The sequence below is a fragment of the Alligator mississippiensis genome, chromosome 8 (genome assembly GCF_030867095.1).
Source record: "Alligator mississippiensis isolate rAllMis1 chromosome 8, rAllMis1, whole genome shotgun sequence".
Taxonomy (NCBI): domain Eukaryota; kingdom Metazoa; phylum Chordata; order Crocodylia; family Alligatoridae; genus Alligator; species Alligator mississippiensis.
In genome coordinates, this window is record NC_081831.1 from 34,605,420 (window position 1) to 34,627,045 (window position 21,626).

At 44.5% G+C, this 21,626-nt stretch overlaps 1 protein-coding gene across 2 annotated transcripts in view; it reads left to right on the forward strand.

Moving 5' to 3' along the window:
- LOC102565019 (Krueppel-like factor 5) overlaps window positions 1-21,626 on the forward strand; it is a 45,752-nt gene that overhangs the window by 17,877 nt on the left and 6,249 nt on the right. The window contains exons 2-4 of one of the 2 annotated variants that reach the window (XM_014609926.3): window positions 9,612-9,656; window positions 13,817-14,720; window positions 18,851-18,910. In XM_014609926.3, the coding sequence (XP_014465412.2) occupies window positions 9,612-9,656; window positions 13,817-14,720; window positions 18,851-18,910 (1,009 nt within the window). The remainder of the gene's footprint in view (window positions 1-9,611; window positions 9,657-13,816; window positions 14,721-18,850; window positions 18,911-21,626) is intronic. The other variant, XM_006278085.4, reaches the window with a different exon arrangement.

The window sequence follows — 21,626 nt, forward strand, 5'->3', positions numbered from 1 at the left end:
AGAGACAAATATTTACCTGGGTCAATATTTAACTAGAAGGACAATAAATGCTGATATTGAACCAAATCTGTATATAAATAATTCTATTTATAACGTATATTTTTGAAGGGATACTGCCAAGTCCTCACCATGGTATTTGATTTATGTTTTTCCTTCTTATTGTTTATAATTTCCCCTTAGGAGCTTAGAAATTGTATTTCTAGCAGGTGCGTGCATGAAAAAGAAGTTGTACTGAGCCAAATTTATGTCATCTGACAACAGACTCAGTTGCTGTCTGACTCAGACACACACTTGGGCAGTTGGGACTAGAATATATGACCTTCAGTTTTGAAGAGATTAGTCTTTCTTCCTTGAACTAAATGACTCCTTTTAACACTGGTGATAAGTCCTGTATGTTCTTTGCAGCCTAGCCACTAGGGAGCAACACTAGACACTTACTCATTGTATGAAAGCCTCGAGCATTCATACATGTATTTATGTAAATCACCCCATTGGCTTCCATGGGACTACTCAAGAGACTACAGTGGGTGCATCTACCCATGTGCTTTACTGTGGAGTAGACTGTGGACATGTCTACATGAGACACTAACTGCAGAGTAGCTGAATAATATGGTGCAGTAGTGTATCACAGCATAATAGTGCTTATATGCTACTGTGCAATAGCATCACTAAAAAGGCATTTTCTGGCACTACCGTGCAGTAACTCTGGCTACTGGGCACTTATTTAGTACTTGATTATGCAAGTACTAAATAAACGCACAGTAACCACCGGGCAGTAGCGCCTTATGTAGATGCACCCAGTAAAGCATCACCGTCTACATGTGCAGTGGTATTAGGCCACAGTAAACTAATTAACTCTGCTGTAAGATAGTACTGTCCCCAACAGTACTATCAGGGATAATACTATCTTATGGTGGGGTAATTAACTGAGATTAAAGGCATGTGTAGATGCTGACTGTAGGTGTAAAATGCACTCAGTCAGCTCAGGAAGCAGGGGACAGACTCCTGCCTGACTCCTAGCCATAGAACTCTGCACTTCAGCACCCTCATACCCCAGCCAGCCCCTCCGCTGCCTATCGCCACCACCTGGAGCTTGGAGCTGACCTCCTGTGCCTCCTGTCAGCCTTGGCCTGCTCCACCCCAGTTTAAATTTCTGCTGTCCCAGGCACATGTATAGACACTGTGCCTGGGAGTAGTTTACTCTGGCTTAAACTGCTCCGGAGTTTATTTGTTTGCATTAATTGCATGTGTAGACGCACCCAATAGTTACATGCATACTGAAAGGCTTTGCGTGCTTCCACATTATATCCCTTTCCCATGCCTTTTGTCTAACTTGTCTGTTCAGAATTAAAGCCCTATGAGGCAAGGTGTATGACTATGTTTGTACACTGACTAGTACAATAATGTCCTCTTAGTAGGTTATCCCCTGGGCACTGGCATAATCAATCACTGTCACACGAAAGGGCCCAAATGAAAACCCACTGATGTCAGAGGGAATCTTTCCATTCAAGGGGAATTTGTTTAGATCCTAGTGATCTTCAGGATCAGGTTCAAAGCCCACTTTACAACAGTGTCACAGGGAGGAACTGAGCACCAGAGAGCTACTTTAAGAACATAAGCACATAAGAATTGCCATACTTGCTAGACCATTGGTCCAGTTAGCCTAGTGTCTTGTCTCCAATAGTGGCAGGAGGGGATGCTTTAGTGAGAGAGCACTAAACAGGGTATAGCTAGAGTGATCTATCTCCTGTTCATTACCCTCCCTGGAATCTATCATCTTTGGTTTAGAGATGCCAGAGGAAACATTGCTGACTATTCTGTTTAATAGCTATTAATAGATCTCTCATCCATTATGGTGGACTGGGGTGGCCAAGAACAGATAATAGGAAGGACTGAATAAATGCTGCTGTGTTCTACTGCTAGTTCCACACTGCCTTCCCTTCCCCCCAAATTCTGTGCGTTGAAAGCATCCAGGGTTGCTCTAGCTGTTTGCTGTTTATCTAGTTCAGCTTATAAACCACATAGCAATCAGGCTAATGCATCTTTGCTATTGCATCACCAACCTGAACTGACCAGCAGAGTTCTAGGAAAAATCTTGGTTAATTGCTGCTGCTGAAACTGCAGGGGCAGCACAAACTGCTATTTCTGTAGGTCCCTCCAAGTCACTAGGCATATTTGTTTTTTCATGATTTTGTGATAATTGAGTACTTTACATGTTGTTTTGGAAAAGGCCTATGGAAGGGAGCCTAGATGGCTGTGTAGGAAGATACTGGTCTTAGGTTTACAGAGCGTGCTAACCTTAGGTCATGTGTCTGTGAGCTGGGATCTCTCAAGACAGGTATTACTACAACATGATGTACATTAGAGATCAGTTCTATTGTAAGACCATAAGTCAGTCAAAATACAAGGCAGCTCTAGGCAGCTCTAAAATGCCGAGGAAGGTGATAATATTATAAACCCTTGATGCCTTCGTCCAAGTTAGACCTGTCTTTATGATTATATATTATTCCCTCCTACCCCACAAGATCCCAGAGGGTGGAAAGAAAATACAATAATAATAATAATAATAATAAATTGGTAACACCATAATCACTTCCTAGAGAAAAAGGAAACTTCCTTAGGGGATCAATTTTGTTGATCCCTACAGCATTTCTGCCTCTTTGTGTGTATCACACAGCACACAACAAATGTAAAAAAGTGGGGTATGAGGACAGAAGGACTTTCAGATTATGTTTGTTCTGCTGCTGAAGAGCCCTCTTATCTTAATGTCAAAGAGCCAGAGGGGAGGGGGCTGTGATTTTATGGCTGCCACTGGATTTTATCCCTGACTGCAAACAAGCTGCTAAATACTATTGGAACAGTCACTTGTCCTCACTGTGTACTTCTGCAAAGAGCTTCCATTGAATGAGTTCCCTAAACACATTATAGGGAATTGGCTATCCTCTCACAGAAAGTATAAAAGGCCTTCTTTGTATAAGGCAGGAGTGGCCAACCTGTGGCATGAGCAGCCTCTGTGTGTGGCACATGGCATCCTGGTGGAGGTGGGGGGAGCAGACTGCACAGCAGCAGACAGGTCAGGGAGCAGAAAGTAGAGCAGCAGATCAGGCAGAAAGCAGAGGATAGGAAGCAGAGAGCAGAAAGGCAGACTGAGCAGGGGAAAGGGATTGGAGTGGCACTTGTGGGCACAGGGCTTGACTGGCATAGGCCTTTCTGAAAGGTTGCTCCTGCAGCATCTAGATACATTAAGCATTCTTGCTATCATCCCACTGACATGTTCAGCACTTACCACTGAGGCAGGGAAAGGTTTAAATCCTATTCCTCTTTGTGGCAAGGAAAAAGGAAATGACTGGCATTAAATTGCCAGATCATTTATTTTTCATGTCCAACAACAGAACATTACCGGTGACTGGAGCAGCTCATCACCCAGTCCTCACCTATCCTTTCCTCAGCCAGCCAAGACTCACAGACAGAACAAGGGACATAACAGCCCATCTGGTAAGCACACAAAGCACTTGGGAAGCCTGGCTTGTTCCAGTGGTATTCTTGGAATATCAGTTAGCAGTGAATCTGGTAACCACGTGTTTGCATCCTTCTCTGAGGAAAGGATTTACACTGCACAGTGCTGACAGGTTTTAGGCGATATGGGAGGGTGTGGCATGCTCACTTCCAAAAGACAGCTTCTGATCTCTACTCTTTGAGTCCCAGTGATCACAATGGTGCTCTTCTGTAAGTTTTCTGCTGCCAAGTGGTCTTTGTTACACTTACCTTACAATGTCTATGTGACAGCAGGAGACCTTACATTTTGGGCAGAAAGATTCCATTCATCACAATGTGCTGCTGTGGACAGGACTATGATATCATAACCCCAGTACCGTGGGAACAGAGACTTAATTCTCCTCTTGCTTATTTCACTCGCCTCCGTACTGTCACTCCAGAAATAAGCCACTGAGAGTAAAATGTGGTCCGTGGATTGTAGTAGAGAGGGGCAGGAATTGGATTGTGAATTTTGGGGAAGGGGTTGGCATTCCTATTTGGAAGAGTATAAACAAGAAAGAAGGAAGTGCCCCCTTCTTGGAGACTCTTTCAGAACAGGAAGTCTCTTCTCCAGTGACAGTGACAGAGGATGCCAGCTGGTGGAAGTCAGAGCAGACATTGAAGGAGGGAGCTGTTACCAGAAGGTCTCAGAAATCTCACTTGGATCCTTTGTTCATTATTACACAAACAGGGGGCACGTCTACACAAGACGCTACTGCGCAGTGGTTTCTGTGTGCTTATTTAATACTTGTATAATCAAGTACTAAATAAATGTTCAGCAACTGGAGTCACTGTGCAGTCATGACAGCGAACACCTTTTAAATGACTATACTGCGCAGTAGCCTAATAATACTGCACGGTAGCGTATTAGTACTATCAGTACTTTAACTCGCTACTGCGCAGTATTATTCGGCCGCTGTGCAGTTAGTGTCTTGTGTAGACACAGCCAGGGAGTAGTTTGAGACGGTACTTTCTTTTACACTCCCCACTACCTTTCCATCCCCCTTGCCAATCTCACCAGTACAGACCTTATTAGCCAGCAGATTTAGAGTGTTTTCTTGTCTGTAAAAGTGCAGGAGTGATGTAAGCAGGTGTTTTTACAGCTTTTTGAGCCTGATCATCCTGATCCAGGTGATGGAGGGGTGGAGGGTTATTCAAAAGATCTTCTAGTTCTGACCAAAAAATGCCTAAGGCAAATCATTTCATAAGCAAACTAGGGAAATGTAGTCTGCATGAAATCACCACAAGCCAGGTGGACTGATTGACAAGCCATATTCACAGAATAATGATCAGTAGATTATGCTCAGAATGGGAGGATGTAGCATGTGGGTTTCCACAAAGGTCTGCCTTCAGCCTGGTTGTAGTCCATATTTTTCTTAATGACTTGCATGATAGTACAGAAAGCAAATTTATAAAATTTTCAATGACATCAAGATGGGAGGTTTCAGGCACTTTGGAAGACATGATCAGAATACAAAACCTTCTTGGTAAATGAGAAGAATTTTCTGGAATCAGTAAGATAAAATTAATTAGAGACAAGTGTGAAGCACTGCATGTAGGAAGGAGAAATCTAATGTGCAAACAGGCGATGGTGAATACCTAACTGTGGTATTGCAGAAAAATATTTGGTATTATGATGGGATGAATATGAATCAACAGTATGACACGTGCGAAAAAGAGGCAAATGTAATTCCGGAACATATTAGTGTATATAAAGACATGGGAGATTGTTATTCTGGTCTAGATGACACTGGTGAAACCTCTACTGGAACGGTGTCCAGGTTTGGGCACTGCAGTCTAAGATGTAGACAAGCTGGTGAGAGTCCAGAGGAGGAAGTCAAGAGACTTAGAAAACATGATCTATGAGGAAAGGTTGACAGGAATTAATTTAATTAGTCTAAAAAGAGAACACTGAGGGGTGACATGACAATAGCCTTCCAATATATAAAAGATTGTTATTAAAAGGACAGTGTTCAATTGTTTCCCATAACTCCTGAGAATAGGACAGGAAGTGAACAGCTTATTTTACAGCAATAAAGGCTTAAGGTAGATACTAGAAAAAAAAAATTGCTAACTAGGAGGAAAGTTAAGCACTGGGCCAGGCAATCTGGGCAGGTTGTAGAATTTTTGTCGTTGAGCATTTTTAAGAATAGGTGTTTAAGAGTGGTCTGGGTATACTGATCCTGCTTCAGAAGATGCGATAGACTGGAGGACCTCTTGAAGTCCCTTCCACCCCATGCAACTATCTTTGGTGGGCCACCACCACTAGGTAGTCAAGAAGGTTTGATCCTAGGGGGTGCCAAGATCACAGAGGATCTGACCCTCTGGCTCTGTCTGTGACCTACTGAAATATATGTATGTCTGAGAAACAGAGTACACAGCAAAAAGCAATGAACAGAAGAGGGTCTATTCGTGTGGGCCAGATGGTGATGGGATGGGACTGGCCATAATAATACGACAGGTTCATGAAGTTTCTTTCTTTTTTAATAAAAGGCACCATCACTGTTACTCTCTTTGCACCAGAGGGAGTTTCTTGTTTGTCTTCAAAGCCATTGGCTGAATAGATTTAGGAGGAGGAAGCAGAGGCAAACCCATGGTGTGCAGAATCATAGGATTTAAGCTGCATGTGTGGGGTTGGTGAGGCATGTTTTTCAAGTGATTTGCCTTTTACACCTATCACAGGGCTGCCAATGTAGGCTTATTGATGGAGTTGAGTTGCGTGCTGATGGTGGGTTGGTGGGTTGGGTTCATTTTGCAAGCCCATGGCAGGGTTGGTGCTGCAGGCACTCCATGCTGCGCATGCATGTCATGCTCATTCTCGGTTCCTTGTCACATGGCCACGGCAGGGCAGTAACACAATATCATGGAACCATGAGGAACACCTGGAGTTGAATGTGTGTTGTACACATTTTCCCCTTCCCAATGGGCATGTTCCATGTTTTTAGACTATTTTACTATGTTGGCAGTCAATGCTTTGTTGCTTCAGGTGGTTAGCCAATATAGCTGTTTCACCTGACTCATTGATCCTTATCCATTGATAGTTAGCAGGGCCACAGAAATGTAATGCATTTGCCACAAAGAGACCACATAATTATCTACATCCCCAGAAACAATCATAAGGCAACTCTTCCTCCTGATAGCTTTGGAAGCCGAGACACGTGTTTACACGTGGGGGTTGGATATGTGGATGCGATCCCTTTATATTGGTCTCAGGTGCAGCTGTGGCAGATCTGAATCTTACGGACAGGACATGAAGCTTGTAACTATATTCAAGTAGTAGCATTTCCTCCATGAACCTAGATGGCCAAGCTGACTGAGATGCAGTTTGCTTCTTCCAAGGAGGACTTGAATGTGCTGCAGCCATGCCTCCTTGAAAGGACAGTGTTGATTTACTGGAACAGGAGCCTGATGGGCTCTTGTGTTTTTTCACAGGCAGCATTGCCAGGTGTGGCTGATAGCAAGAAGATATAATTTTATAATCTTTCTTGTTGGGTGGCCTTGGGCAAATCATGTGACCTCTGACTGTGGGATGGGAGCAGTGTCACTTACTGACCTTTGAGAAGGACTGTGATGAGGGCTAGGTAACTGGTCAGAGGGGTGGAGTAGTACCCTTTGTATCTTTGCTTCCTACACCCTGTATAGCCCCAGAATATAACCCTTATAGTTTCTCAGACCATTTCATCCCAAGTAGAAAGGGATCTGTCTATGAAAGCAGGGGTCAAGCAAGCTCCATTTGGTTTGGCAAAGTAGCTTTCCCTATCAACCTGAAGAAAGTTCTCCCCAGCCACCCTATGACATCCATCTTTGCCCCTCTGGGGAGGTTTAAGTCTTTTAAGAGAAATGAAAGCAGAGTCTTGCTATGCAAACTGAGAACCAGCTTCCAACTTGTCTGACCGGTTACTTTATCTCTTGGACGTGCAATGTTAAAAAGGAAAGAAAAAAGTACCAAAGGCAGCAGATTAGTGAAAGACAATGTAATCCACACCCTGTCCCTCTGTCTTTAAATCCTTAGAGAATGGATTCCCTACTTTCTGTAGGGAAGCAGCAGGATCAGCTGCTGAGTTTAGAAGCTTGGGGTGTAGGAAAGAAGGGAAGAAAACAATAATAAACAGCAATTTCCACATATCAGCTGATCCCCAGTAAATATCTTCCCACATTTAACAGATGAAGAAATTGTAGTAGGAGAGTTATTGAGTGACTTGTCTACAGCCATATAAATGTCTAGCTCAAAGGAGCTGCCATTCTCTTCTGTTCCGTCTGTGATCTGATATCAAGCCATTCCTGGCCCTAAATTGGGCTTAAAATTTCACTGCTCAGAGCACCAGAGCACAGATCACAATAAAAACCACCAAATCTCTAGGGCAGGGCCCATTTGCTGAGGGATCATGCTCTCAGTGGGTGAGTGGGGAGTTTTTCATGGATAATTTGGCTGCAGAGATGAACGTAGGGGCATTTGTGATTTTGTCACAAGGATCTTGCTGTTGAAACTCCCGCCGGCCTTCCTAGATTCACAGTTTCTTCCAGAATATAACAACCCTATAATACATATTGCCAATTTTGACATGCAGGCCTTTGCAAGGTTAGGGTTGCACAACTCTGCCCCTGCCATTAGGGAAAACAAATGTAAATTGACTCCAAATGCATTCAAATGCCGTTGATTACAAATGTATTTCAGAGCAATAGGCACTGAAAAACAAACCAAACAATTACAAAGGGGATTTTTCCCCCTTGATAAGCTATTCTTAGGGGCTTTTTGATGCTTGAAATGAGGTTTTCCTGAGGCAATATTTCAGTGCTGACAATGAAGGAACAAAACAAGTCCCTGTTAAAGAGAGGATACATCCCCAAGTTTGATTTTTTGCTTTATAGTTGTGCAGATGATTTTAATCACTGTAGGCACCTGAAAGCAAGCATGTGTATATGAGAGAGGAGGAGAATGAAGCAACAAGTGTGAGTCTGAGTAGGGAAATAACTGTGTGTAAACATAATGTGTCACTTGTTTACACTGTTCATTATATGGTGGTATCTTGTCAAGTGTTTCTGTGTGTTTGCATGTGCCTTACAAGCACTAATTCTAAGTGCTTCCATTTCCAGTCTTGGCTTAGAGGCAGTTTTAAGCCTTCCTTTGGTGTAGGGAGCTTGAATGGTTTGCTGCCCCTACAAGTATATTCAGCAGCCACTGGTACTGTTCTGGAAAGAAGTGGAAATTCTTTAGACGAGAGACAGGCTGTGATGTCGTATGCAGGAATCTGAGGGCTGTTTGTCTTGGTTTGACCATAGGGCAGTTTAGTCCACAGGGCTGTATAAAGAAACCATGCTGACCTGTATACTGTGAACAGTCTTCTGGGAAGGAACATAGGAAGCATTGGGCTCCACTCTTAGCTCTGTCACTGCTTCGCTTATGCAGACTATGTAGCTTCTCTGTGCCTTGATTTGTCCTACTGCACAATAAAGATACTAAGACTCACCTCTGCAAAGGGCTCAAACTGGGAATATAAAAATAGGGATATTCACTTAAACTCTGCCCACACGTGGGGACAGACGCCACAATGAGGCAGGTGCCCCCTGTGGGTTCTCGTGTTTGAGAGGAGTTATGATTTCCTTCTGGTTTGTCCTCCCCTACCTATGTGGGACTTTGCCTTGATGCCTAGGACATTGCTCCTCCCATTCTGCCAGGACTGCTCTTGCTGCTGCTATACTCTCAGGATTCAAGCAAGAAGAATTGTTAGCCCTGTGTTGCCTAGCAACTGTCACTAAGCAACAGTGGCCAGTGGACCACCATCCCTGGCTGGAATTGAAATCAACAGCTGGGTGAGGACTTGACTATAGAAACTGGGGTGGTGGGGTGGCAGAGTTATGTGTCCCTGAGTTCACATGGAAATAGGGCAACTTGGCCAAATACTGCCAAGCACCAGGTGTGCTGGCTTTGGTATGTTAAGGTATAAGACTGTGTTAGTGGAGAGATGCATGTTGCCATGTATGTCCAGGATCTGGAAAGGGGTGGTTGGCTGCTGAGTCCTGAGTTTAATATGCACTGTATCATGACTGCCCAGTAATGAGCTGTGTTTATTCCACAGCTTTATCCTGTGAAGATGGAGCCACGAATGCCACTCCCTCTAGAGGTGAAGGTTTTTATTATTATTTTTATATACACATGTTTTTGCCACTTGGAAAACTAACTCAGGGTCATAGGAGCCTTCGTGCAACTCAGCTGGTTTCTCCTTACCAGATGTATCCTCAAATTAAGGACTAAGGCACAACAGAAGGGGCTTGATGAACTCTCTAGTGCTTTCCCCTGCACACTCACTCGCTCAGGAAAGCAGGCACTACATTGCTCTAGCAGCTGTGCTGCTGATCCAGTGTGGGTGCTGTTATGAGAGTTAGGGTCTGCTTTGTTGTTAAAGCTCTGGGTTGGCCATATGAGTGTTGGTTTCAGTTCTTGACTCTACTGAATGCTTCCTGTATGATTTTTACCATGTCCCTTGATTCCTGTGGGCATTCATTCTAGACTAGCTTTAACAAGTAGCAGTCATAGATAGTGTTCCTGCCCTCTGTGTTGCCTATTTAGATTTAAAGAACTTTGGGGAGAAGACTTATTTTTATTATGTGTTTATAGAGTGCCTCACCTAATGTACCCCAATTTGACTAGGGACTCTAGGGTCTACAGGGAATAAGCAAGTGCAGAGCTAGTACTCGAGCATGGTGCTGGGAGAACACTTCCATACCAGGAGTCTTGCCTTTCAGATGACACTGTCTTGACATTGCATTTCATTGCATTTTTCACAAGGGCAAAGACTGTTAGCTTAGGTATCCTGGGCCATAATCCAGCTCAGATCATCACAGTCCACTGATGCACTATAGCTGAGGTAAGATATGGTGGTCTCCATCGCTTGTCCATAATGAGCTTGCTGTTCACCACTGAAAAGCTGCCACAAGCCACCTCTGATCTGGATGCATTTCTGTAGCAAGAATTTCATTAGGTTCAGTATTTAGGCACCTTAGGAGACAGAAAGGGCAAGGCATTGTTAATAATAGTTATTATTTGTGGTTAAGTGAAGGTTTCAGGTAGGATAATAGAGGTTTTGGGAGTCTCTCTTTGAGAAGACAGAGCAGGAAGCCCAACAGCTGTGATTCCAAGTACAAATGGAAGTTTGTATCTGTTTATCTTTTGGGATTGGGGCTACTCTGCCTCCTGGAAACCCTCTTAGAAAAACTCTTTTCCTGGACACTGAAGGTGAGAAATCAAAGTACCAGAGATAAGGGCAGCTTAGAAGTAAAATACTTTGCCTCTCTCACCTCCCTCTTCCATCTCCCTGGGGAGTGGGTCATTTCATTGCTCAGGTATGTGTGGCATTTGGAGCCTGAGGTACAGCCCCTGGTACTGCCTAGCAGTAATCTGTCTGCCAAGGATAAAAATAACCTGCTGGAATAGTACATAGAAAATCAGGAGTAAGCAAGCTGTGATGATTCTCACTCTGACAGTAGTACAAACCTCTGTACAAATCAGGATTCAGCTCCAAGTATTGAAGCTCAAGTCTGTCTTTAGAAGGAGTCCAACCCCTGACGTGTGTGAAAAGTTTAGGTTCAGATAAGAATCCAGAATGTAATAGTCCATGTTTAGGGGTCCCAAAATTTATCACACCTGTCATTTGGGGAATGTACAGATTTTGGTCTAATTCCAGATATTGTGTTTAATGTCATAGGTCCATGCCTTCTGTTAGTACTGTACAGGGTGGTCCTAGATCAAAGGCAAGTGGTTCAGAGATAATACTGCCTATGGCACCTCCACCTGCCCTGAGCACAGTGTGGTCCAGTCCTCGGTACAGCCCCGGCCCCAGCCCACAGTGGCAGCCTGGCCTGCCCCATGTGCAGATGTGGGGGCACATGCCCTTTGTGCCCTCCTAGAGTGCACACCCTAGGCTGGTCCTCCCACCCCCTGGGGCCTCACTAACCTGACCCTTTGGTCCTGCCTCTGCACCTCTGCATCCCTCACTGAGGGGGCCTTGATCTGGTCCCTGACCCTTCCCTCCCCACCTGTTGGGCTGCGGGTGGGGCGGGGCTCAGCCCCCCCCCCCCCCCCAGCCTCAGATCGACTTTCTGACTCTCCAGGATTGACCAGTTGATCGTGATTGATTGGTTGGTGACCACTGGCCTATGGCAGTAGGTTGGGCATTTAACTTGAGTTGAACTTGTAGCAACAAACTACCCCATGGACTTTTCTTTAATAACACCCACTTCAGTGGCAGCTGGGAGCTTTGCAGCATAGCTAGCTTGATAAGGATGATAGCACCCCACAGGTACATGTAGCACACTTCTTGCTAGGCCTGGGGTGGCCGACAGGGGCCTCGGGTCCAAAGAAAGCCCACGCAGCTCTGCTATGGTGGGCCTCTTACCTGTCCTAATCCAGATGGAACATTGCAATTTCAGTCACTGTCTCCATTTTCAAGAGGATGCAGCTGTGATTGTTGTTCCATTTTATAGAAATCAGGTGTGGTCCCAGGTTTCTGGCCAGTTGCCAGCATGGCTTTCATTTGGACAAAGTTGTGAATCTTTGAAAGAGGCACAATTATATTCTGTTTCATGGAACACAACATAAGGTAGGGAGGGTAAAGCATTTTGGGCCACATTCATTCCTATTGGCAGCAGTCACTTTATACCAGAGGTGACTTTGGCCCATTATGTACAGCTTAGTTCATAGCTGTAAATCTTTTGGCAAAACATATAAACAGACACCTCATTTGAAGTGGTTCTGATTGATCAAAATCTGGGACCAAAGAGGAACAGCGATTTACACAGATTTCCCCTCTGGCAAAAAACTTGAATGAGCCATGACTATGCCCAGGAAAAACTGTTAGCACAATTTATCTTGCATACTTCACAGGTGCTCAAAGTGAAACAACTGGCTTGGAGGTCTGTAGTATACCAGAACAAAAGGCTTTCCCCCAGGGAAAAATGTAGTCTCTGTTTTTATCTTGGGTGGTGAGGTAAATTGGTTTACTGCAGCATCCTGTAGCCTCTGCCAGCCCATGCTGGCAACCCATGTCTTCAGGGCCAAGGATATTTGACTGTTTTGCCAGCTTAACTACATGTGAGTGAGCATATGAGGTCTATGTAAGGAAAATGACATATGGCTAACTACATAATTAAAGGCTGTAGCTTCATGGAGGAGTATTAGTGGGTAATCATCATTACCCACTGAGAGAGTTATTAGATGCCACTGATTGAATTTCCTAGCACACTACTGCCATTAGGCTGTTGAGTTAATAGGAATGGGTCCAAAGGAAGCTCTGCCAGAGATGAACCCCAGGGGAACCTGCAGCTGGGTGATGTCCTAAATCAGAGATCACATTATTTTGGAATATTTGAATTGGGAAAAAATACACAAAAAGTCGTAGGACTAAAACGTAAACCATGCTGTGAATATTTCATATTACAGATATGAATGTTTCACTGGGGCAGTGACAATAGACCAGCCATACTGATTTTTTTGTTCCTATTAAGTTTCATGTTTAGAATCTCATGAATAAGCACAAAACTGACTAAGCTCACATTCAGATTCAGATCCAGATCCAAACTTCCCTAGAGCTGAATGGGATAGGCATCTGAGGGGTCTGGTCTAGTCACATCTCTAGTTTTAAATTCTCTCCTTTTTATGTGTAAAGAAGTGAATCTAAATCTTGGCCCTTCTTGATGTCATTGTGTCCTTTTCATAATTGTGTCATTTCTCTTTTTGGTTGTAAAACCCTCATCATCACAGTGTCTGAACACTGCACAGTATTCAATGGATTTTATTGTTGCAGCAGATAGAGAACTAGTACTCATTTTACAGATGGAGCAACTGAAGCAAAGAGTGGATTCAGTGCATTAAACAATGTTACACAGGAAGTCTGAGGCTGAGTCAAAGACTAAATCCAAGTCTTTGCTATCCCCTGCCACTGCCCTATCCACTAAACCAGGGGTTACCTAACTGTGGTACATGTACTCCTGGGACTACACAAAAAATCTCTGGGGGTTATGCAGGAGAAATTGTGTAATGGTAGATTTAATTTTCATTATAATTGGCATTTAAGGGGTTAAATATAAAATATATGCTGGTAGCAATACACAGGCAACTGGTAAATCTGGAAGGGGGTATGTAATAAGAAACAAGTTTGGGAACCTCTGCACTAAGCCATCCTTCCTGCTCTTTGTCCATCCTTTTATCAAGTGTTTTAGAACACCCATCACCATCTTGTCTATGCAGTCGGCTCAAGAACTGTTTCTTCTTTATTCTTCCCTGCAGGCACGTTCTGAAATGGACAAGTATCTTTCAAGTCAGGCACCACCAGTACCAATGCTGCCAGACAAGAAGTATCGTCGTGAGAGTGCCTCAGTGGTGGATGAGTTCTTCTCAACAGAGAAGCCAAACTCTGCACCATATAGTGTGAACATCAATGTGATACTGCCTGACACCACACACCTACGGACCGGACTCTACCGGCCATCCAAACCCCTTATGCCCTTCCCACAGATCAAAACAGAACCTGGCACCAGCTTTGCCCAGCCCTGCTCCTCCACATCTGGGTCAACACAGACCCTGCCAGATTTTACCAGTGTCTTCAGCATGCCTCAGTCAGTGGCGGTGAACAATATTTTCATCAAGCAGGAAATGCCCACAGAAATCCCTTTGTCCACCAGCCCACACCAGCCACAGCTGTACCAGATGTCCCTTGGCAATGGTGGTGCAGATGTTGCCACAATGGCACCTTCTACTGGCAGCACCACAGCCATCAATACTCTCAGCGGTGTCACCATGTCCACAGGCAATGCCATGTCCAGCATAGTCCACAGACCTGTCCAGCCAAGTGGACAAGTGAAACAGTTCCACCATGTCTCCCAAGGACAGGGGAATTTCAACATCACAGGGCAATTCTATCCTGTCCCAGGAGTGAACCTGCCCCCTTCACCCCCAAATTCACAGCCAGGTAGCCCTGAGAATCAGCCTGAGCTCATCAACACCATTTCCCCCCCACCATCCTATGAAGCCACTTTTGGACTGAAACTGGTGCAGTCATCCCAGATGCCCACACTCCCAGATGGGCTTGGGGCACTTTCCCAAGGGCACATTATAATGCAACCCCCCAAATACAACAGACGCAACAATCCTGAACTGGAGAAAAGAAGGATCCATCATTGTGATTATCCAGGTATGGCCACAGCTGTCATGCTGCTCTAGTGTCAAAATCCATTCTTGTCTCACTTAGATCTACCTTGTTTGTAAATTACTGTGACCTTGTGCAAAATGTCCCCACCTGCTAATGTTGTGCTGTGCATCTGTTTGGCATTTGGCATCCTGAGCCTAAAGGCCATGTAATAATTTCTATATGCAAGCTACGGGCAAGGTGTGTCAGGTGCTGTGCATAATGGGGAAGTTGCTCTATAATACACATACAGCAGTACGATTACATTGGCTCCAATCCACCTGACATATCAGTGATCTTGCGACATTCTTTAAAGTCAAAATTCTACTTTTGACACACCTAACTATTAAGGCTGCATGTGAGCAATTACATGCCGTGCAGCAGGCTGTGTGTTGAATAAGAGGGAGCATGGAAACCATATTGGGTTCATCCTGTCACTTGATACAAGAACATGGGGGCATTCAAAGAAAACAGTCAGTCTTCCTTGATGACTGATACAAAGAAATGTTTTTGTTACTGCAACACACAAATAGCCTCTGGAACTCATTGCCACAAACAAACTACTTGAGCCAGGAAGCTGTAGGCCTAGCAAGATTAGAAAATAATGCAGGTTCCAAAAGCACCCAGATTTACAATAGCAAGTGTTCAAAAATGACTAAAAGGAAGGGACCTAAATCTTCCTAATGGACATGATTGCCTGGACATGACTGATTGGTCTGGCAAACAGCTTTGATTACTTTACACAATCCTTATCCTTAGGGAAATCTCATGTTGCTTTCCATAAAAGAGTGATTCTCAATGAGGGTGACTTGAGGTACTTTCAAGGGTGTTGCAGGGTGCCACACAAGGTTAGTGCTGTTAGGTGTGCATGATTCACAAGATAAACCCAGAGGCCACATCCAGACGAGCACAGACATGCAGTATGTGGTGCCACAGACCCATCTGCAGTGCCACACACCACACATGCAGGCATTCCCTGTGCTACTACCTTGCAGCATTGTGGGGGAAGGGTGGTTGACCCTGGGAGAGCCTAGGATCAAAAAGCTCATGCTGAAAGAAAGAGGGGCTGCACATGTGGCAGCATGTGCCATCCAAAACCAGAGCCCAGATGGCTGGAGCCACACTGGCTGCTGGCCAGGGTTCCTGCTACAGCTGCAGCCCTGGGAGGCCCCAGAACCCCAGGTATGGCTGCTGGGGCCAGCACAGTTGCGCACATGGCCTGGGGAAACAAACGTCCATGCTTGTCTGGATGTGCCCAGAGATTTCAAATAGGAATCCAGTGTATTAAAAATGTCTTGCCCTGCTGAGATCTTTCTGAGCCATTTGCAACAGAAGAACTGCTCTGCTGTTTTTCTGTAGTAAAAAACATGAATGAAAAATAAGCTGGTGTTGTGTGAGGAGCCTTGAATCTAACGAGGTGGGATTCTGAGTGCAAAAGAAGTTGAAAACCACTGCCATAGAGGGTCAGCCTGTATAGGAAGTGCAGCATCTGGCCCATGTTACTCAACTCCCATTGAGTAAACACTAAATAAATCCACAGGTGTGGAAATGCTTTGGGGGTTTCTTTAAAGCTTTACCACTGTTCAAGAAGGGTTTTAAATGATCAGCCTGTGCTGGCAGTGGCTGTGTGGCCAGTTGCCAGCTGTAGTAGCATCTATTTTTGCATCTTCTATAAAGGTGGCAACGAAGGCTGCTGCCCCATTGTCCCCCTCAGTTATGCTCGTGGTGAAGGTTTCACTGGAATGGTAAAATAAACCCTTTGTTTATTTTAATAAGGAAGCAAAAGGAAGGACTATGCTTTCAGACTCTTACAGAAATCACTTAGGAGCCTAGTTTTCCCTCCTTTTAGAGTGCTCAGGGCTGTTTGTCACTTACACTGACCCTTGCTGGGGTTTCAGGCTCTGCCAGTGGTTACCACTGAGAAAACATCATTTGACAGTCCTTAGCAGTGTACATGAAACGCCGTTTCTCTGCACATATGTAGTCCTGGAGACTAACCTCAACCACATTCTGCTGTACTTTTGGTTCTCTAGGCTGCTCCATTCAGCTCCTATGCAGCTCACCTCCAAGGATGCAGTTCACAAGGGGAAGAGATATAATAGTTTGCAGAAAGGCCCATTGATGCCCTGCCTATTTTAGGGGCATTTATACATAGGCTTCTGGAGGTGGGTTGTGGGGGGAGGCACTTTAATTGGAGCAGCTCCAAGAGCCGCTCTAATTAAAACACCCAGAGTGTCATGTGTATCAGCATTCCCTTGCTGGCAAGTGGTGGTGAGGGTACTTTATCTAAAGCTCATCAAATGAGCTATAGGTAAAGTGCCCCACCACTATTTTTCAGTGCAGGAACAGGGATACACATGACACTGGAGTCTGCTGGAGCACAGTAATTGCCACACTCCAGCAGACTTGATTAATTGAGTCTGCTTCAATGTGCTGGAATTACAGCGGGTTGGAGCAGCCTTGATGTGCATAGGAACTGCATGTGTTGGATTCAAATCTCCCACAGGCCTCCTTGATGCTGCAATTTGTCAGCCCCTTCTCTGAATCAGAAGAGATGTAAAAGCATAAATAAATATAAATGTGAATATGGCATCCAAGGAGAGATCACCACAATGCGGACAATAAGATTAATTCTAATAAGAATCCCTAGATCATAGGTGGCATTTTTAAGCTATAGAGGACCTGTAAACATAGGCAGAACAGATTTATCTCCAAGAAAAATTCCTTCTGTGAGAGAGGGACATTCTGCTTTCTTGGTTCCCTGTGAAGCTGTGAGACATTGCAACATCCTATCCTGGGATGCCTTAGGCCTGCAAAGAACCATTCCAGCAATCAAACAGCATAGATCAGTCACTTGGATGTCCTGGTTGGTAGGAGGCTAGGAAGAGATGGTGGTTGCCCCCAGGGGTCCATACTGATATAGGGGCTCTTTGACAGACACTCAGTCCCATTGGGATGTTGCTAGGGTCAGGGGTATCTAACCATGCTGCAATCCAGTCTCCACCTGCACTGCAGGCATAGCATTCCCAACAGTGGTGTGGTTTCTTCAAGATCTACTGCCAGCTGAGACAAACTCCTTTTGACTCCTAGTGTCTTGGCCAGTGATTGGGGGGAGGGGGAGGATAGTCCCTTTGAGGAAAAAGGGACCCTAATCACACAATTCCAGACATGGTTCCGATTTAGGACTCTTTGAAGATAGAGGGTGTTCAAATCCAGGGTCTTGGTTGAACCTGTCATTGAGGGGTCATTAGTAAAATTCACTTGTGGGCCCAGTTTCCCTCAGAGTTCAGGTGTGGTTATGTCCAGCCCTATCTCTGTCTGGTACAGACCATCTGAATCCTGGTTTGAATCTTGGCTGTGATGGTGGCTCACTTTGACATCATTGCAAATTCCAGCAGGAGGATTGAGGACTCTGCTGACTGACTACAGGGCATTTCCCAGAGGCATCCCAGTACTGTTCTAACAGACATAACACAGCAGTCTCTCAGCAGCATTGGTTCAATGCTTGAATGTAGCCAGCTTCAAACAAAGAAGAACCAGTGTGATCCTGTAAATAGAAAAGAAGACTTCTCAGTAAGGCAAAAATAGCCATTAAAATTCAGAGAAGTACACACTCCAGAGATAGTGTATGATAATAAAGTAGTGAGCTGGGGAAACCTCATAAAGTCTGGAGTCTAGGGTCAATTCAGACAAAATTCATAGATGAAAAAGATGTTTGGCAGAACATTTATACCTTCTTGAATAGAGCTGTAAAGCAGATTTTCTGTCTTGAAGGAAATCCTTTTAGATATCTCAGGTGTGCTTAATATACTCAATTTGCCATTACTTGCTAATAGTACAGCCTTGCTCCCAGCACTTTTGGATTTGGGGCTGAGAGAAAGCCATCTTTATCTCCTCCCTAGCTGACACCCACTGTGCTCAATTCTGAACATAAATGTCCCTGTTTTGATTTGCTTCTGCAGAAACAAGTGTTATCCATGCCTTTGCATCCAAATACCCTCAATTTTTCATGCTCGTATTTCCTTTTGGCCACTCCATTGGGCTATGGCAGACCATAACCTTGATACACCTATTTTAAGTCTTTTTTAGAACAAAACTTGTTTTACACTGTGGGGTTTTCTTGTCTATTTCAACAGGCTGCACTAAAGTTTACACCAAGAGCTCCCACCTGAAAGCACATCAGAGAACTCACACAGGTAAGAGTCCAACTTATGACCTGTCTATCTACTAGCAGTATTTTATACTGTGCCCCTCACTGTAGTGGTAGCTTTGTTGCTTTTGGTGTAGTCTGATCATGATCACTAACACAGTGAATACAATTAGATAAAGAAATACATCATTGTTTGTGGACAACAGCTTCACCCACCAGTTGCCTCAGTAAATCAACAGCTATACATTGTAGTGCATATTACTGCACAAGTTCTAGCTATGGTACCTTCACTTGGTGTTACTATATGTCACTCTAGCACTTGGTTGGGGCTTTGGTTCAGATAAATATGCACCCCAAGGTACCCTGGTTTCCCCTACACAAAGCCATCCAAGTGTACCTCATGTACTTATGGTTAGGTCTTCTACGAGGACAATTTTTACAATCTGAAACTTTATCAGATTCTTGGCATGTCCTGGAACTGGTGCTGCCCTCATAAATCTCTTTTATAGAAGTGTTGATCTTTAGTGGGTGCAATTAAGCTGTCCCTGGGTTCACTTTTCTTTTTTATTAACAACGAACAAAACACAAAACATGTGCTGAGCCTGGGAATCATTTATCAGACTTGGCTCTGCTCCTATTTCATCTTATCAGTCCCATGAAGAAGGCATCAAAGACATTTTCCCTATGAACAAAGCACAGCATTTTCTTGTCTGTATGCATGCTGTAGAACTCCTTGGGAGGAGATAAAAGGAAAGAAAAGGAGGGACCGTGCCCAGAATACCATGGGCAGATAGTCGTCAGGGTTCTGTCAGAGGGGTTCCCCAGGGCATTGTCAGAATGGGAGATCCTAACAACCTACCACAAGGTCTCCTTCTTCAAAGCTGAAGATTTTTTCCCTGATTCCTATCAGGACACTGGTATTTGCACTTTTTAGTACAGATATTTGACTTCTACAAGTTTCTGTAGATGTGAACTCCTTTTAAGCCACTGTGCAAAGACCCAGTCTAGCAAACCTGATGCCTTTTTTTGGAGCCATTTAATTCTCCTTCCTGATGACTAGGTTTGAGGTCTGTGTATGATCTCCTTCCTTCACATGCCTCAAGTGGCCCTATGGAATGAGACAGCAAAGGAAAGGAGGATGTCTCTTGAGCTGGTGTGAGTACTGGTGCAGGCTGGTAGGAAAATCTAGAATGACTGAAGGGAAGACACTGAGGAGCTGATACTGAGAACCATGGACCACTCTTCCCCATGGGCAAGCTCAAAGCCACCATATTCATTTCACTTCCAACATTAATCTTGTGTATCTAGAGTGGAAAGGCCAGAGTAGTAACTCCCTGCCCCCCCCCACCAGTATCCCACAAGGAATTCCACCCAGGTAGTCACTTGGCTCATTTACTTGTAGAGTTAATCAAACCATTGGGATAACTCTCCTAGTAGGTTCTAGCTTAAGAAGTATCTCTTTAAGACTTTTACCTGGGGCTTGCTGTTTCTATGGTCTTGCCTGTATTAATCTCTGGGAGAAGCCATTCATTGACTGGGTGCCATTGTGAGATTAAATATCTAACCCCATGGCTGCCCCCCCCACCTCCCGGGGGATCAGAATGCCTGCTGGGGCCATTGTTTGAGCCTGCCCTGCCGTGCTGCCCTGGGAGAAGGAGCCAACTCACGGGACAATGGAAAGCGTTTTGTTTCCATTCTGGAGATCAACTGGTTATTGTTTGAAACTAAAGGGCCTTGGTGGGGCTGACCCAGCCAGGTCACCTGGCTGGGACAATGACTGTAGCTGAGCAAGGCAAACCATGTCTTTGTCTTTCAGTGTGGAAGACTAACAAAGACTCTTGCAAACATGTGCGATTTAGAGCATGCCATAAAATTCCCAGTATACTCCTTGTAAATTGAACTTAAGTTCCTATTTACCGGAGACATAAAAAGCTCTCTCACACCCACTACAAGGCTAAAGTTCATTTTTCTGCTGTCTGTGTCATGTTTGCTTCTGAGTTCACACATATATCTGAGTCTGTGTTGGGGGGAGGGGAGCATACCACTTACGTGGGTGCATGTGGTATATATACAAATACACATGTGTTTGTGTGCATGTATAGATGCATGCATGTCTGGAGGCAGGTTTATGGGCAGGTGGCTTGTGTGCCCATGTGTCTATGCACAGATACATGTCAGGAAGGTTGGTGGCATGCATCCATGGGTGCATGCATCATGGGATAACTGTGTGTGGTTGTGAACTCATATCTGTGTGCATGTCCATGCATCTATGTTTTATGCTGAAGTGCATGTGTGTGTGTGTCAGGGTACCTGTGCATATTGGATGACTCCTGCACAGGGCTGTTCATACATGTTATGTGTGTACGTGCACTTGAGCTGCTGTGCAGCGTTCAGTAATTGGCTGATGAAATGGTAAATATTTGAGGTCAGGAAAGTCAGCACATTCCATGAACTCTGCCTGCTTGTTCAGGCTGTTAAGAGTGAGGACTAATATTTGAGGGAGACACACCCAGCTGCAAAGAAGGCTGCAGCTCTTAGTCCAGAGTTCAGCTCAGAAAGCTGGGCTGCCCCTGCGGGTATCTGGAAAGGAGTTGTGGGACTTTTTCATATGAATTCCCAGCTGTCTGAGAAGTCTCACAATCCAGTCTTTTTCTGCTAAAAGAGGGAGTGGAGATGAAGAGTCACAGAATCCACTAAAAATAACCCAACAATCCTTTTTGTGCATATCAGAATGTCATGTTGTTTAGGTCCACCATGGTCCT